General features: G+C 41.8%; 1 protein-coding gene across 16 annotated transcripts in view; it reads left to right on the forward strand.

The window, feature by feature from the left end:
* Positions 1–19,361, forward strand: part of invs (inversin) — a 400,143-nt gene that overhangs the window by 228,397 nt on the left and 152,385 nt on the right. For all 16 annotated transcript variants that reach the window (XM_078538692.1, XM_078538689.1, XM_078538701.1 and 13 more), the window contains one exon: positions 13,059–13,288. In XM_078538692.1, the coding sequence (XP_078394818.1) occupies positions 13,059–13,288 (230 nt within the window). The remainder of the gene's footprint in view (positions 1–13,058; positions 13,289–19,361) is intronic.

Raw genomic sequence — 19,361 nt, forward strand, 5'->3', positions numbered from 1 at the left:
GTGATGTCAGGCAGGCATCCCGACGTCACCGCCCGTTATTCCGATTTTCAGTTCGGCAGGCGCGCACTGGAGTCAGCTGCGTGCCCACCGAGCTGTCAAAGGCCTATTAAGGACATTTAAAAACTAATTAAAACAATCAACGGAGCTGCCAGTCCAACCTTAAGGTTGGCGGGCAGGCGAAGAGCCCAGACGGCCTTCGCATTTATCATGAAACCTCATCCGCGGGTGGGGTGAGCTTTCATGAAGGACATAAATCCAAGAAATTTTTTAATTAAAATTCATTAACTTTGTCACATGAGGGGATATGTCTGAATTTTTTTTTCTTTATTTAAATTTTGAAAAATGAAATTTTTGAAATGAAATGAAATGAAAAGCTCCATGCCTCAGGGAGATTTCTGCTCTCTTTCGCACGCCGGCCCCGACTCAGCCCACTCCCCCCGCCAGCACAGGCCAGTGAAGAATACATACTAAAAGTTCACTTAATCAATGATGCATATTCCTTCTTACCATGGATCATTAATGTTAGCTGGGCCAATGGCAAATAAGTCCTCAGTGTAATGCCTCATTTGACTAAAGATAGCTCCAAGAACATGCTACTAGCTCATTATTGTCCTGGAATGTCAGCCTAGTTTATGACCCAGAATTTGCAGTTGTAATGATGGCAAAACTGTCACCATTCTTTGTCATTGTTCTGCAAAACTGACAGCAACCTTTGGCATCCAGACACGAGCAGTTAAATGTGGAAATCTAGAAATTGCTAATAATGATTCCCCGTTCCTCCACAGGGTGCAGTATTGAAGTCCTCATCGATGGGAATCAATTAGAAGTCGCTGAATTGACGTGAACTTTTATTATTCTTGTTGTAAAAACACTTTAAAAGTTATGCCCTGTTGAATGAGGTCCAGCTGGGTTTTTAACAGTTTACAAAGTCATAATCAGTGCTGAACAATCTCTCTGGCCTTCAAAAATTAATTTTATATTTGTAAAATATCAAATGTCTCCACTCCATTATAAAAACTTCATGAATAGTTTGTTTATGATATTTTACCTGCCACCCAGGTGCATGTCCAAATCTTTATTTCACTTTCTAGAAAATTATAAAAAGTGATTGAGAAAAGCTGTTGGTTCTTTCCTGATTTGCTGTCCATGAGAATTCATCAATCTGATTGGCTGTTTAGCCTGCTTGATGACATCATTTTTGCTGGTCAGAGATTCCCTGTAGCTGGCATTGGAATGAAATTAACTTTGGGAAAGGTGAAATCTACACCACAGAGCCCGCCAGATCTTTGTGGGCAGCTTTCTTTGGGGTCAGAGGTGAATGTCGTTACTTTACCACTGACCTCAAAACCTGGGCCTAAATGTTCAAACCTATGCTAATGGACTGAAGCCTCTTATCCAAAGTTGAGAATAGAATTTATTGAGATAAGCTGACATGAGTTAGCTATGCATTACCCATAATAACATCATTTTCACTCTGTTTATCAAGAAAACAGATTTTCAGTTATGTGCAAATTTAATATGAATTTTGGATTGTATGTACAAACAAAGTAATATGGAACTGATTTGCGCTAACTGGTTTTGTCCTGTAAGTAACTGAGTAAGTAATAGTTTATTAATGCAATTTCTGAGGTAATGGGCTGGAAATGCCATTGAACATCAAGGGACAATGGTTAGATTCTTTCTTGTTGGATATGGTCATTGCCTGACACTTGTGTTGCTTGCCACTTGTCAGCGCAAGCTTGGATATTGCCCAGGTCTTGCTGCATTTGGCCATGGACTGCTTCAGTATATGAAAAGTCCCAAATGGTGCTGAACATTGTGCAATCATCAACGAACATCCCCAGTGCTGTCCTTATGATGGAAAGAAGGTCTTTGATGAATAAGCTGAAGGTGGTTGGGCCTAGGCTGGGTCCTGAGGAACTCCTGCAGTGATGTTCTGGAACTGAGATGATTGACCTCCAACAACCATAACCATCTTCCTTTGTAACAAAAACAGAAAATGGCGGAAAAACTCAGCAGGTCCAGCAGCATCTGTGGAGAGAGAAACGGAGTTAATGTTTTGAGTCCATATGACCCTTCTTCAGGGCTCTGAAGAAAGGTCATACAGACTCGAAACATCAACTCTGTTTCTCTCACCACAGATGCTGCTAGACCTGCTGAGTTTTTCCTCCATTTTCTGTTTTTGTTTCAGATTTCCAGCATCTACAGTAGTTTGCTTTTATGCTTCCATTTTCCTTTGTGCTAGGTATGATTCCAACCAGCTGAGAGTTTTCCCCCTGATTCCCATTGATTCCAGTTTTGCTAGGGCTCCTTGATGCCACACTCAGTCAAATGCTGTCTTGATGTCAAGGCCAGTCACTCTCACCTCACCTCGCCTCAAGAGTTCAGCTATTTTGTCCAGATTTGAACCAAGGCTGTAATAAGCTCAGGAGCTGAGTGGCCCTGGCGGAAGCCAAATTGAGCGTCAGTGAGCAGGTTATTTCTAAGCAAGTGCCACTTCCATAACTTTACTGATGATGGAGCGTAGACTGATTGGGCAGTTATTGTCCGGGTTAGATTCATCCTGCTTTTTGTGTACAGGACATACCTGGGCAATTTTCCACATAGCTGGGTAGATGCCAGTGTTCTAGCTGTACTGGAAAGCTTGGCTCAGGGCGCAGCAAGTTCTGCCGGAATATTGTCAGGGCCCATAGCCTTTGCAGTATCCTGCACCTTCAACCGTTTCTTGATATCATGTGGAGTGAATCGAATTCATTGAAGACTGGCATCTGTGATGCTGGGGACCTCTGGATGGGTCATCCACTCAGCACTTCTGGCTGAAGATTGTTGCAAATGCTTCAGCCTTATCTTTTGCACTGATGTGCTGGGCTCTCCATCATTGAGGATGGTGATATTTGTGAAGCTTCCTCCCCCACTGAGTTATTTAGTTGTCCACCACCATTCACAACTGAATGTGCAGGAATGCAGAGCTTAAATCTGATCCGTTGTTTGTGGAATTGCTTAGCTCTGTCTATCGCTTGCTGTTTATGCTCTTTGACATGCAAGTAGTTCTGTGTTATAGCTTCACCAGGTTGACACCTCATTTTTAGGAATGCCTGTTCCTGCTCCTGGCATGCCCTCCTGCACTCTTCATTGAACCAGGGTTGATCCCCTAGCTTGGTGGTAATGGTAGAGTGGGGGCTGAGCCATGAGGGTGCAGATTGTGATTGAGTACAATTCTGCTGCTGCTATTGGCCTACAGATTCTCAAGGTTACCCTGTCTTGCGTTGCTAGACCTGTTCGAAATCTACCTCATTCAGCACAATGGTAGTGCCACACAACACGATGGAGGGTATTCTCAGTGTGAAGACAGGTCTTTGTCTCCACAAGGACTTTGCGGTGGTCACTCCAATCGATACTGTCATGGACAGATGCATCTGCAGCAGGCAGATTGGTGAGGATGAGGTCAAGTATGCTTTTACCTCTAGTTGGTTCCCCCGCCTCCTACCGTCGACCCAGTCTCTCAGCTATGTCCTTTAGGACTTGTCCAGCTTGCTCTGCGGTGGTGGTACCGAGCCACTCTTGGTGATGGACATTGAAGTCCCCCATCCAGAGTACATTCGGTGCCCTTGCCACCCTCAGTGCTTCCTCCAGATGATGTTCAACATGAAGGTGTACTGATTCATCAGCTGAGGGGAGACGGTACATGGTAATCAGCAGGAACATAGGAACAGGAGAAGGCCATTCAGCCCGTCGAGCCTGCTCCACTATTCAGTATGATCATGGCTGATCGAACACTTCAATGCCTTTTACCCACACTATCCCCATAACCCTTTACGTTACTGTTATTCAAAAATCTATCAATCTCTACCTTAAACATACTCAATGACTGAGCTTCCACAGCCCTCTGGGATACAGAATTTCAAAGATTCACATGGGATTAGAATAGTTAGGTACTTGTTTGACCGGCGCAGACTCAATGGGCCGAAGAGCCTTTTTCTGTGCTGTTGACCTCTATGACTCTATGACACAACCCTCTGAGTAAAGAAATTTCTCCTTACCTCAGTCCTAAGGGGCTTCCCCTTTAATTTGAAATTGCGTCCCCCGGTTCTAAACTCCCCAACCAGGGGAAACATCTTACCTGCATCTACCCTGTCTATTCCTTTAAGTATTTTGTAGGTTTCAATGAGATCACCTCTCATTCTTCGAAACTAGAGAATACAGGCCCAGTTTTCCCAATCTCTCTTCATAAGACAGTCCCGCCATCCCCGGAACAAGTCTGATGAACCTTGGTTGGACTCGCTCTTTGGCAATAATATCCTCTCTGAGGTAAGGGGACCAAAACTGCACACAGTACTCCAGGTGCGGCCTAATCAAGCTTCTATACAATTGAAGCAAGACTTCACTACTCCTGTACTCAAATCCTCTTGCGATAAAGGCTAACGTTCCATTAGCCTTCCTAATTGCCTGCTGCACCTGTATGTTAGCTTTCAGTGACTTATGGGCAAGGACACCCAGATCCCTTTGTACATCGACGCTTTCTAATCTCTTACCATTTAGGAAATACTCTGCACATCTGTCCCTTCTACCAAAGTGGATAACCTCACATTTTTCCACATTATATTCCATCTGCCATGTTCTTGCCCACTCACTAAGTCTGTCCAAATCCTCCTTCCATCTTCCCCACAAAGCACATTCCTGCCTAGCTTTGTATCATCCTTGAACTTGGAAATATTACATTTGGTCCCACACCCAAATCATTGATATATAGTGAACAGCTGGGGCTCAAGTACTGATCCTTGCAGTGCCCCACTAGTCACAGCCTGCCAACGCACAAATGATCCGTTTATTCCTACTGTCTGTTTTCTGCCTGTTTGCCAATCATTAATCTATGCCAGTATATTGCCTCCTATCCCATGTGTTTTTATTTTGCTAATCAACCTTGCTAATCAAAAATCTTCTGAAAATCCAAGTATACTACGTCCACCTTTATCAATTTTGTTAGTAACATCCTCAAAAAACACCAACAATTTCATTAAACATGATTTCCCACTTGCAAATCCATTCTGACTATGCCCAATCAGATCATCCTTATCCAAGTGTCCAGTTATCACATCCTTTATAATAGATTCTAGCATTTTCCCTACAACTGATGTAAGGCTAACAGGTCTGTAGTTCCCTGTTTTCTCTCTCCCTCCTTTAAATAGTGGGATGACATTTGCTACCTTCCAATTTTCAGGAACCATTCCAGAATCTATAGAATTTTGGAACACGATCACCAATGCGTCCACTATCTCTATAGCAACGTCTTTCAACACTCTGGGATGCAGAATATCAGGTCCCGGGGACTAATCAACTTTCAGTCCCATTTATTTCTCCAATACAACCTTCTTACTTATACTAATTTCCTTCAACTCCTCGTTCTCCCTAGTCCCTTGGATCTCTAAATCTGGGATATTTCCTGTATCTTCCTCAGTGAAAACAGGCACAAAGTAATCTTTTAGCTTCTCTGCCATTTCTCTATTCCCCATTATGAATTTTCCTGACTCTGCCTGTAATTTGTCTTAGCCAAAAGCTCCCTTTTTACATACCTGTAGAAGTTTTTACAGTACACTTTTATAATTTTGCTAGGTTACGTTCATATTCTGTTCTCCCTTTCTTTACCAGTTTCTTGGCCTTCCTTTGCTATATTCTAAAAACCTCCCAATCCTCAGGTTTACTACTATTTCTGGCAACTTTATAAACCTTTTCTTTTAATCTTACACAATGCTTAACTTCCTTTGTCAGCCACTGTTGACTGACTTTTTTGGGGTTTTTGCACCTTGAAGCAATGTATAGGTGCTGTAAGCTATGTAATAGTTCTTTAAAGACTATCCATTGCCTATGTACATTCATACCTTTTAATGTATTTTCCCAATCCACCTCAGCCAATTTGTCCCTCATGCCTTCATAATTTCCTTTATTCCTTTATTCCTCAACTTTAACACCCTTGCTTCAGAGTGAACTACATCACTTTCAAACATAAATAAAATTGTCATACTGTGGTCACTCATCCCTAAAGATTCTTTTACAACAAGGTTATTAATTAGCTCTGTTTCATTACATAATACTAGATTTAAAATAGCCTGTCCTCTAGTTGGCTCCTCAACATACTGCTCTAGAAAACCATTCCTAACTTACTCCAGAAACTCGTCTTCCACAGCATTAGTGCTCAGTTGGTTTATCCAGTCTATATGCAGATTGAAGTCACCCATAATTACTGTATTGCCCATGCTACCTGCTTCTCTCATCTCCTGATTAATACCATGCCCCAGTTTGGTGGCTGATAAATAACTCCAACCAATGTCTGCCACCCTTTGCTGTTTCTTAGCTCCACCCAAACTGATTCCACACACTGTTCTTCCGATTTGAGATCCTTACGAATGCACTGATCCCATCCCTTATTATAATGAGCACAACTCCACCTCCTTTTTCCTTCTTGTCTGTCCTTCCTAAACGACGAATATCTTTGAATATTCAGTTCCCAGTCTTGGTCACCATGCAGCCATGTTTCCATAATGGCAATTATATCATACCCATTTACCTCTATTTGTGCCTTTAGATCATCTACCTTATTGCGAATGCTGCACGCATTCAGGTAGAGTGCCCTTAACTTTGTCTTTTTCACATCATTCAAAGTGTGCTCAATGCCCTGCTTTGTTTTTCCTGCCTTCTAATCTCACCACTACTTCCTGTTACCAATTTTACTTCCTTCCAATTTGGGCCACCCCTCAGGTTCCCACCCCCTCCCCCCGACAAGCTAGAATTAACTCATCCCAACAGCACCAGCAAACCTCCCTGCGAGTTTCAGTCCCAGTCCTGTTACTATGTGACCCGTCCTCCTTGTACAGGTCCCACCTGCCCCAGAACTGGTCCCAATGCCTCAGAAATCTGATGCTTTCCCTCCTCCACCAGTTCTCCAGCCACATATTTAATTGATCTGTCCTCCTATTCCTATGCTTACTCACACGTGGCACTGGGAGTAATCCTGAGATTACTGCTCTTGAGGTCCTGCTTTTTAACTTCCTTCCTAACTCCCTGAAATCGGCTTTCTGGACCTCATCCCTCTTCCTACCTATGTTGTTGGTACCAATGTGGAGCATGACTGCTAGCTGATTCCCCTCCCCCCGAAGGATGTCCTGCAGCTGCTCCATGACATCCTTGACCCTGGCGCCAGGGAGGCAACACATCATCCTGGAGTCCCGTTTAGTGCCGCAGAAATGCCTGTCTGATCCCCTGACAATGGAATCCCCTATCACTATTGCCCTTCCATTCTTCTTCCTCCCCACCTTCCTCCCGTACAGTTTAGCTGCCCGTGGTACCACAGGCTTGGTTCTGGCTGCACTCCCCTGAGAAACTGTCGCCCTCATCAGCATCCAAACTGGAAAACCAATTAGCAAGCAGGATAGACTCAGGGGACTCCTGCACTACCTGCCTGGTTCTCTTAGACTGTCTGGCAGTCACCCATTCCCTCTCTGGCTGTACGCTTCTGACCTGCAGTGTGACCACCTCTCTAAACATGCTTTCCATGTAGTCCTCTGCCTCACGGATGCACAACAGTGACTCCAGCCGCCGCTAAAGTTCCGAAACCATCAAGCTTGTGCAGCTGGTGAACTTCCTATAGATGTGTTTGTCAGAGACACATGGTGCGTTCACGACTTCACACAAACCACAGGATGTACACTCCACTTGGCCGAGCTGGCCTGCCATCCTGTAACTCTAAAAACTATTTATTACACTTAGAGTAAGTAGAATGAGTAGAATAAATTACTTAGTAATTCCCCAAAAGAACAAAAAGGCCCAAACAAAGAAAAACGCCAAAAATCCAAGGGAGTGGGAGAGGGGAAAGTCCAAAGAAGACCTCGTAGTCAAAGGAAGGACAGGAACCTGGGAAAAGGTCTGTTACTTACTGTTGAGTGAAGTTAAGAGTGAGGGACAGAGAGAAAGGCTCCAAGCTTCAGATTTAAAGTGAGAACAGCTTGCAAGAAGCAAGAAGGTTCAGAGAGACAACTGAAGGTCTTTAATTCTTTGTCAGGGGTATGTGAAGCAGTGGTGTACTGTTAACGCTGAGTTGGTGAGACAGTGTGCATGGAAGACAGCTTGAATGCATATGGTGACCCAGGGAAGAGGAACATCAAAAGGAGAGTTCGAAACCCTGGAGTTGAACTCTTGCAGAAAGAACCCTCACAGGAGAAAGCATCGGTTTGGGAAAAGATTCCAAGGCGAGGTCTTGGAGAGTGGAGATTGGGAACCCTCGTGTGAAGAACGGAATTCAATGAGACTGGGTCGCTCACAGCGTGACAAGCATCTGGGGGGAGTTGAGGAGAGATCCATGGCATCTGGTTGAGGTTGCATCTGTCACTTGGTTTCAGAGTGTGGTGTGTCTGACCACAGGGTGCCATAGGTTTACATGGACTGTGTACTTACTGTGAACATTAAAGTATAGGATAGCTTTTGTAACTTGTGTTATCCTTACAAATCTGTATACATTTGTAAAGGTATAGTTGTGGGTGAAGGAGTATTGTAATATAGTTTATCTTGTTGAATAAATGTTTTATTCTTTTGTTAAAAGTTTGTTATCTGACCCCTGTGCCTCTGTTCAGTAACTACTCTCCACGTAGCTAAACAAACAATAAAAGTTAGGATCTATCAAGCTGGGTTCCACCCAGGGCTTGACCAGGGGTAATCTCAACTGGGATCATAACACTTGATTTCACTTTACTTCCTAGTGTTCCTTACTGAAATCCAAGTAGCTGCTTCTTTATAAATAATATGTTTTTTTCATTTTAAGCTATTTAAACACACTCCTTAACAGCAGCTTCTCCCAACCAATGAACTTACACTTTTCCTGTTATATCACTCCTGGATGATTTTTTTTCAAACTCAATCTGTTGCCCTAGTAGAGGTGTGACTCGCTGGTCCAGCTGTCTCTGCTCCTGGAAGGTGAGTCAAGGAGGTTTCTGCCCATGTTTTACCTGATGCCATGAGGCTTCATGTGGCCCAGATTCGATGTTGAGGACTCCCTCCTGACTGTATACCACTGTGCCACCACCTCTGTTGGATCTGTCCTGCCGGTGAGACAGGACGTACCCAGGGATGTTGATGGTGGTGTCTGGGACATGATCTGTAAGGTATGATTCTGTGAGTATGACTGTCAGGCTGTTGTTTGACTGGTCTGTGAGACAGCTCTCCTAAGTGTAGGTCAAGCCCCCTGATGTTAGTAAGGAGGACTTTGCAGGGAGGACAGCGCCGAGTTTGCCATTGTCGTTTCAGGTGCCTAGGTCGATGACGGGATGTCCGCCAGTTCCATCCCTTTTAGACTTTTTAGCAGTTTGATACAACTGAGTAGCTTGCTAGGCCATTTCAGAGGGCATTTAAGAGTCAACCACTTGCTGGGGGTCTGGAGTCACATGTAGGCCAGACCAGGTAAGGATGGCATATTTCCTTCCCTAAAGGGCATGAATGAAACAAATGGGATTTCTTTAATAGCAGTCGACAATAACTTCATGGTCATCATTAGACTTTTAATTCCAGATTTTTACTGAACTTGTATTTCACCTTCTGCCATGGTGGGATTCGAACCCAGGTCCCCAGAGTATTACCCTGGATTGCTAGTCCAGCATATAAAAACACAATGTATTTCACATATGCTGGGCTGAATTTAATGTCAGCGATGGTTGTCTCACCTACAGGCTGGAGAACCAACAGGAGCCCCACGTCACCTCCTATGGGAAAAGCCTGCCATTTTAAAGTGGTCAGTGTCAAGTCTTTCCTGGGATTAAAGACCCCGGGGTGAAAATCCCACCCACCGAGGGCTCCTAGCCATACAGAGGCTGGCAGTTACCCATTGCCACTGGGAATGGTGGCAGCTGCCAGCAGTTCACCAACTAGAGGCCTAGGGAATTGAAGGATGGGGGTCATGGGAGGGGAGAAAGGCCAGGGGGAGGCTTTCAGTAGCCCAACCCCTTCCTGGTGCTGGGTCCCTTGATCAGGCATTGAGTGCCTTTGAATGAAGAACCCACTTGGCAGTCCACAAGCAAGCACAACAGAGTTTTCTTTTTGGGCTCCCCGTGTGGCGACTCCCCCGACTGCCACAAATTCAATACTAACGGTGGAGGGATGAGGCCCTTAAGGGGACATTAATTGCTCACTTAAGACCTCAATTAGTGTCCAGCTCGGAAGGCCAACCACGAGCCTTCCTGCCCTGGACTTAATCGAGTGGGGGCAAGAAGGCAGAGAAGTGCCCACACCGCATCCTCTTGCCTGATTAAATGGCCTCTGCCTCCAAACTTGCCTCCAGGGGCATTAAATTCCACCCATTGTTTAACATACGTTTCGCTGTTCAGAAAGCAAATCTTACCTATCAAATAATCAATTCATTGTCGCATGATTGTTAAATAGTAATCAAATGTTAAGAATTTTAATTCAAATTTAGGGCAATAAACAGATGTGTTTATACACTAGTCAATTTCATTTGCGTTTCTGAGAAATGAGTATTTCTGTTTAAATTGAAAATCTCAAATCATCTAAATTACTTCTCTTCTGTTAATTTTCTAGTTGTAGATGTTAATCTCAATTATTTCCACAATTGCAGAATTATGTAAGTAATTTTCGTATAGCTGAAAAAAGAGACATGCTCTCAAAACATTTTGCCTTACACTCATCAGGACAGATTTGCAAGAATACCAAATCTCAAAGGGAACAACAATTTATAGTGCATGAGAAGAGGGTGATGATTGGTTGGCAAGTGGCCTTTGATTGATAGAGGTGTTGCTATGGAGAATGCATGAGGGAATAGTTAACTGCCAAGCTTTTGTTCTAATTCCTTTGAAAACAGAAGCAAGCAAAAAGAACATATCCATGCATTGCACCTTCTTTCAACTAAACAAAAGCTTGGGGGACAGCCATTCTCTGGTTCATTCCCCAAGGCAATGCCTTGACCAATCAGCCGACTTGCCTGACCTGAATTTAAGTAAGTTCTGTACTATCAAGTGACTAACTTTCATATCTTGTCACAGTTCCGTCTTCACATCCCTGCACAAAGATACTCTGACCAAAATCAATGGGCGTGAGATCTGCTCCCAATCTTCTGCCACTGTGATCCTGTACCAGTCTCTAAGAGCAGCCCAAGATAACCCAGATCCCATTATTCCCTTTCCTCCATTAAGAGAAGGCATCAAGCCCCTGTTCACCATCTTCCATAATATTATGGTTGGGATTAAAAATGTATTATTTTGATGGAATTCATGGTTTCAAAGCTTGTATTTTTTGAGACAGACCCTAGTTGAAAAGGGAAACTGAAAAGGAAAGCTGAGAAAGGAAACTGACCATTTCAGTTTCTAAGGAATCTAAGGTTGAAAATGAGACTGGAAACCAAAACTCATGGGGAGACTGAAACTGTTTGAAACCATATGAAAGGGCACAAAGCCATCAGACCTCAATTATTGATCCCAGTGGTGCAGTACAGGCAGGCTGAAAAAGATGGAGAAGATCCAAAAGCTGAGAATAGGCAAATATACAGTTGCTTCAGCTGTTTCTGTTACTTGAAGATAACATTGGTGGATCTATGCCATGTAAACAGAGTTGAGGAGGTTCTGCAGATGTGTGTCATTTTTGTTGAAGACCATGCCTGTGGAATTCCGATTGGTTGTGCACTGCTGTCAGCTGGAGATCAGGCTATATCCTCGAAGAAGGGGAGCTGAAATTCTTTGTGAGGATTACAGAGTTTTGAAGAACTTTGTGACTGAGATTGATGACCTATATGCTTAGTGGACTCCTGACCCAATTTGTAAGATCTGTCTTTGTTGTGTCTGCTATTTAACGTGTAATTTATAGATTTTAATAGGCAGAAATTTGCCTATTAATTCATGTTTAACTTATGTTGATTCTGGGTTTTAGCGTTTAGGTAGTTACCCCGGATGATACTTCGTATTTGCTTTGTTTGATTCTTGTATAGTAAATATTATTTTGTTTTAAATTTTGCACACTTGTGGTTTCATTTTTCCAGTAAGTAACTGGGATTTTGAATTTCTTTTTTAAAAAAAGGTTATTGGTCTCGACCGAAATCATAACACTCTGTGTAGAATTCTAACCCCCAGGGTCTGTAAAACAGGAAATTAAGCTCCAGTGCACTGCATTACGATGCCCTCCCCTGCCCCCCCACAGCCCACAACCCACCAACCCACTTCCACAAATTGAAAGCGGTAACCAAATGAAGCGGCTTACGTAAGAACATAAGAAGTAAGAGCAGGAGTAGACCATTCGGCCCCTCGAACTTGCTGCATCGTTCAATAAGATCATGGCTGATCTGATTGTGACCTTAAATCTACTTTCCCCCCCGATCCCCATAACCGTTGACTCCTTGTCAATCAAAAATCTGTCTAACTCAGCCTTGAATATATTCAATGACATAGCCTTCACAGCTTGTTGGGGAAGGGAATTCCAAACACTAATGACTGTCCGAGAGAAGAAATTCCTCTCTCCTCAGGAGGTCTTCCATTATGACTAAAAAATGTGCATAAAACTGTCAAATTAATATCCACACTTTTCACTGTAAACTGCTATAAATTAAATCAAACTGTGAGAAGGAGCCCACTTACTTATCAGGAACCGAATATATCTAATCCAGCATTACACCTAGAGGGGAAATTAAGAGATTTTCGTTTACATAGTGAGTTGTTATGATCCAGAGTATAGTATCTGAAAAGTTGGTGAAAGCAGATTTAATAGCAACTTTCAAAAGAAAATTGGATATGAACTTGAAAAGGAAAGATTTGCAGGGCTTTGGGAGAAAAGACAGGAATGTGAAATTAGTTGGACAGATCTTTCAAAGACCCAGCACAGGCATAATTGGCTGACAGGTCACCTTCTCTGTTACCATGATTCAGTGGCACAAATAACACTGATCATGTAATAACAAATTAACGTGCTTTGATTCCTGTCAATCCAATCATTGAGATTAAAAGTTGGAATTTCATAAATGTATATTTTTTTCTAAATCTTAAGGAATTTCACTAAACACTTTAATTGTAATATTACAGGTGGTGCGAGTGTTGATTTGATTGACCAAGATGGCCATAGTCCTTTGCACTGGGCTGCCCTTGGAGGAAATGCAGATGTGTGTCAGATCCTGATTCAGAATCTGATCAACCCCAATGTGCAGGATTATGCTGGAAGGACTCCTTTGCAGTGTGCTGCATATGGAGGTTACATCAACTGTATGGCGGTGCTCATGGAAAACAAAGCGGATCCCAATATACAAGACAAAGAGGTAGCCTATCAAATACGTTGTTAAAGAGAATGCTGTTGATCAGGCAGATAATGCAACAGTTTTTTTCAGAAAAAGCTTTCCTGAATCCTGAATGGAGGATTGGTAAAATGGACTTCTGTAAAAAGCTCATTTATTTACAAATCGCTTTTTGCATTTGTTAGTTAATTAAGGATATAGGATATGTACCCTTTGAATAATAACCTGACTCTGAACATTAATGGAGATCCATTATGATAGGACTTGGGTTCTCTGGTGGAATATTTTCTGCAGTGGATATCTAAGTTCGGCTATGTAGGAACCAAGTGAAAATTCGTCACCTCTCTGCAGCAGAAAATTTGGCAAGTTATGATTGTGGTTGCTCATTCATATCTCATTACAATGTAGACAGGGAAAGACCATTTTCCTTCAAAAATGAAGGGAAGGTAAAATTACCTTGAATGAAAAACTAAAAATTTTGTAACACTTTAAAATTGAGACCAAACTATGGCTGGGAGTTTTGCTAGACAGCAACATGTTCTAGTGCAGATTACATCATAAAGCATTTTCACTTCATGTGGATAACTTCTGAATTTCAACCAAATCCTGAATATAGCATTGAAATTGTCCCAGGACCTATTCAAATGATTTACAGATTTGTACTAATTTCTTCTATTTTCTTCTACCGGTGAGATTTGTATCTCCTATAACCATCACCGTAGAATCATAGAATAGTTACAGCACAGAAGGAGACCTTTCCGCCCATCATGTCCATGCCATTTCTCTGCAAGAGCAACTAACCTAGTCCCACTCCTGAAGAAATCATTCAACTTGAAACATTAACTCTGTTTCTCTCTCCACAGATGCTGCCTGGCCTGCTGAGTTTTTCCAGCACTTTTTATTTTTATTTCACCTAGTCCCACTTCCTTATCTTTTCTCCATAGCCCTGCAAATTTTTTCTCTTCAAATAATTATCTTATTTTCTTTTGTTGGTCTCAGTTGAATCTGCCTCCACCACATTCTTGGGATGTTTTGGACACTTTTTTTTATACCTTTTTGTAAAAGGCCTGACAACAATCTGGGGTGCAATGGAAATAACCTGACAAGAAAATAGTTTTTTACTGAGATAACACATTAACCTGGATTTTCCTATCTCTTTTGCCTGATTTTTGGATAACATTCTCACAGTTAGTGAACCCCTCATCACAGACATCCAGTCATTTTGTTTACCCAATTTTCCACTGTAATATCCAGCCACCACTGGAAGCATTACTCTGAAATATAAAGATGTATTTAAAGGAAATGGCAACGATGTGGTGACTTTATATGTCCCAGTTTCCATCATTACCATTCATTAATACTAAGAGTACATCCAACCCATGTAGCATAAGCATTGATCGTTGCTGGGTTGAAGGGGAAGGGCAGTTTAAAACCCCAACTGCTATTGCAAACGGAATATACAACAGGTCTGCCAGCATCTGTAAGGAGAAAACATAGATTATTGATTCATCACTGAAGACTGAATAATAGATATGCAATATGCAACAAATGCTTAGAATTTGGAATGCACTGATAAGGTGGTAGAAACAGATTCAATAGTAGCTTTCAAAAAGGAATTGAATAAATACTTATAGGAGAAAAATTTGGAGGGAGAAAGGGAAGAGCAAGAAAGTGAGATTGCTCTTTGAAAGAGCCAGTACAGGCTTGATGGGCCGAATGACCTCAAGGAAAACCCAAAGATGATTAACAACTACATCAAGAGCAAGAGGATTTCTAAGGAAAGAGTTGGGCCTATTAGAGACCAAGAAGGTAACCTATGTGTAGAAGATGTGAACATTGTTCTTAATGAATATTTTGCCTCTGTCTTCACAAAGGAAGGGGACGATGCAGACATTATAATTAAGGAGGAAAAGTGTGGGATATTGGAGAGGATAAACATAGCGCAAGAGGAAATATTAAATTGTTTATTATCTTTGAAAGTAGGCAAATAACCAGATCCAGATGAAATGTATCGCAGTCTGTTAAGAGAAGCAAGGGGGGATTACTGGCGGTTCCAACCATCATTTTCCAATCCTCTCTGGGTAAATGCATGGTGCTGGAGGACTGCTAATGTTGTACCATTGTTTGAAAAGGGAGAAAGGTATAGACCGATCAATTACAGGCCAGTTAGCCTAACCTCGGTGGTAGAAAATAACTGGAAAAAATTTGAAGTGACAATATTAGAAAAAGCATGGATTAATCAAGGACAGTGAGCATGGATCTGTTAAGAGAAGATTGTGCCTGACTAACTGATTACATTTTTCGAGGAGGTAACAAGAAGGCCGATGAGGGTAGTGCATTTGATGCAATCTACGTGGATTTTAGCAAGGCTTTGGACAAAGTCCCACATGGCAGATTGGTTAGAAAAGTGAAAGCCCGTAGGATCCAAAGGAAAGTGGCAAAATTCCAAAATTGGCTCAGTGGCAGGAAGCAAAGGATAATGGGTGTCCTTGTGACTGGAAGGCTATTTCCAGTGGGGTTCTGCAGTGTTTAGTACTATTTCTCTTGCTTTTTGTGGTACAGTACGTATCAATGATTTAGACTTAAATGTAGGGGTCATAATTAAGAAATTTGCAGAATGACTATGTGGTTGATAATGAGGAAGAAAACTGTAGAGTGCAGAAAAATATGAGTGAACTGGTCAGGTGGGCAAAAAAGTGGTAAATAAAATTTGATCCGGAGTGAGATAATACATTTGGGGAGGGCAAATAAGACAAGGAAATGAACATTAATGTTAGGAAACTGAGAATTTTGAGGAAGAGAGGGACCTTGGAGTACATGTCTATACATTCCTGAAGGCAGCAGGACAGGTAGATAAGGTCATTAGGAAGGCATATGGATACTTTCCTTTGTTAACTGAGGCATAGAGTATAAGAACAGGGAAGTTATGCTGGAACTGTATAAAACTGTCTACAGCTCTGGTTGCCACAATACAGGAAGAATGTGATCACACTAGAGAGGGAACAGGGGAGATTTACAATGCTGTTGCTAGGGCTGGAGAATTTTAGCTACAAGGAAAGATGTTTCCTTTGAAATCAAGGAGGCAGAGGAGAGATTTAAGGTGTAAAATTATGAGGGCCATAGATAGAGTAGATAGGAAAAATACATTTCCTTTCGCAGAGGTGTCAATAATTAGGGGGAATAGATTTAAAATAATTGGTAGAAGGATTAAGAGAAGTGAGGATTTCTTTTTCACCCAGAAGGTGTTGGGGGTCTGGAACTTTGCCTGATAGAGTGGTAGAGGCAGAAATTCTCATTGCGTTTAAAAGTACTTGGATATGCTCTAAGAAGTGCAGGAACCTACAAGGCTATGGGCCAACAGCTGGAAAGTGGAATTAAACTGGATAAATATTTTCTGGCCAGCATGGACACAATGAACCAAATCTGTGCCATAAATTTCTACGATTGCTTCTTCTGTCCTGTACTATTCTATGATTCTATAATTTCAGTAAGGTTGGAAAAAAGGATAGAAAGCGAGAGGATCAACAGATACATCAGAATTCTATTAAATATATTTCATTTTTACTGTAATTCAGCCATTGACTGTTTAATTTTCCCAATGTTCTTTCATTAAATTTAATTCCTCCCCAATTCACTTCTTGATATTTATTTGATTAAAGAAACACTGAAAGTAAGTTTAAAAGATTTATAATTCAGTTATTTAATATATTTAATTATTTTTGCCTGTGCTCTGTCCCATGGTCAGCTTATACACTCCATTTGCTGCCAAGCCTTTTCCTGCTCTGGCAATAGACTCTTAGACCTCAGTAGCTACAGGGCTACCAGAAAGAACTTAACAACCTGATTACCAGTACCAGGCATGGACACTGGACCAGGCATCCAAATTAGAAGAAAAATGGAATAAAAATAGATGAGATAACCTAAGATAATGAACAGAAGAGGAAATGGAGAGAGAAATATTGTAGAAATTGCAGTAAAAGGAATAGAAACAAACACCGAAGGAGAAAATACAACATTTTCCACTTTATTTGACACTTTAATGACGTGAAGCATTGCAAAGTAGTGTGATAACAGACATCAAGCAGGAAATGGGAAGGGAAGGTTAGGGAAAGAGATAAAGAGGTATGTTTTGACAAGGCTTTTACAGATGAAGAGCAAGGTTTCATGGTAGGAAGAGAATTCCAGAGTGCAGTTGACGTTTCGAGTCCTCATGGTTCTGTTGAAGGGTCATGAGGACTCGAAACGTCAACTTTATTCTTCTCCGCCGATGCTGCCAGACCTGCTGAGTTTTTCCAGGTAATTCTGTTTTTGTTTTAGATTTCCAGCATCCGCAGTTTTTTGTTTTTATCCAGAGTGCAGTGATATGTTTGCCAAATACTGTTACTGATGTTAGACTGGGGTGAGGTCCAGACACTGAAAAGTGGAAGATATGACCTACCACATAGAGCTAAAGGAGGCATCAGAGGTAGGGTGAAGTGTGAATTCTAAATGATGATGAGATCAAATATCTGTCATTCTCAGTTTTGAATATACTCAATAATGGAGCACCCAAACCTTCTTGGATAGACAGTTCCAAACATTCACAGTCCTCTGAGTGAAAAAATTTCTCCTCATTTCAGTCTTAAATGACTGACCCCTTATCCTGAGGCAGTGGTCCCGTGTTCTAGATTTCCTAACCAGGTGAAACAATCTCTGTGTCTACCCTGTCAAGACCCTTCAGTATCATGTATGTTTCGATGAGCTCTCTTTTCATTCTGCTACACTCCAGAGAGTATAGGCCCAGTTTACTCAGCCTCTCATTCCATGGATCAATTTAATGAACCTTCTCTGTACTCCTCCAAGGCAAGCATATCCTTCTTTAGATACAGAGACCAAAACTGCACACTACTCCAGGGGCAGAGTTTTACGGCAGTGGGATTTTACGTTCCCGCTGAAGTCAATGGGGTTTATAATGGCTCGCCACATTTTACGACCCTGTCCCCGCCGAAATGGGGCTGTAAAATTCTGCCCCAGGTATGGTCTCACTGAAGTTCTATACAATTGCTGCAAGAGTTCCTTATTTTTCTACTCCAATTCCCTTACAATAAAGGCCAACATGCCTTTTGCCTTCCTTATTACTTGCTATATCTGCATGCTAACTTTGTGTTCCTTGTATGAGTACACCCAAGTCTCTGTGAACATCAGCATTTAAAAGTTTCAAGCCTTTAAACAGTATTCTGTTTCTCTGTGGTTACTACTAAAGTGAATAACCTCAAACTTCCCCACATACCCCATCTGCCACCTCAGTGCCAACTCACTTGACCTGGGTATATCTCTTTGCAACCTCTTTATGTCCCCCTCACAGCATACATTTCTGCCTAACTTTGTATCATCAGCAGACTTGGATACATTACTTTTGACCTCTTCATCTAAGCCATTAATGTAGATTGTAAATAGCCCCGTTCACAGCACTGATTCTTGCAGCACTCCACTTGATAAGCCTGTCAACCTGAAAACGCCCCATCTAACCCTACTCTGTTTCCAGTGTTAACCAATCATCCATCTATGCTAATAAATTACCCCCAACTCCATGAGTCCTTATCCTGTATATTAACCTTTTGTGTGGCACCTTATCTAACAGCTTTTGGAAATCCAAGTATACCATATGCACTGGTTCCCCTTTATTTAACCTACTAGCTACCCTCAAAAACTCAGATAAATTTCCTTCTCATAAATCCACTTTGACTTTTCCTGATCATGATGTGCTTTTCTCAGTGAATCATTAAGACTTCCTTATTAATATTTTCCAGCATTTTCCCAACGGCTGATGTCAGGCTAAGTGGCATATAGTCTCCTGTTTTCTCTTTTCCTCCTTTCTTGAATAGCAGTGTTACATTTTCTAACTTCCAATCTGCTGTGGCCATTCGAGAAGCTAGGTAATTTTGGAAAACAATAATTGGTGCATCCCCCATCTCTGCAGTTACCTTTTAAAACCCTAAGGTGTAGCCCTGGGGTTTTGTTGGCTTTTTGTCCCTTAAGTTTATCCAATACTTTTTCTCTACTGATACTTATTAGCTTTAGTTCCTTACTCATGTTCACCCCTTGGTCACCCTGTATT

Source organism: Cetorhinus maximus, chromosome 3 (assembly GCF_964194155.1).
Source record: "Cetorhinus maximus chromosome 3, sCetMax3.hap1.1, whole genome shotgun sequence".
Lineage (NCBI taxonomy): Eukaryota > Metazoa > Chordata > Chondrichthyes > Lamniformes > Cetorhinidae > Cetorhinus > Cetorhinus maximus.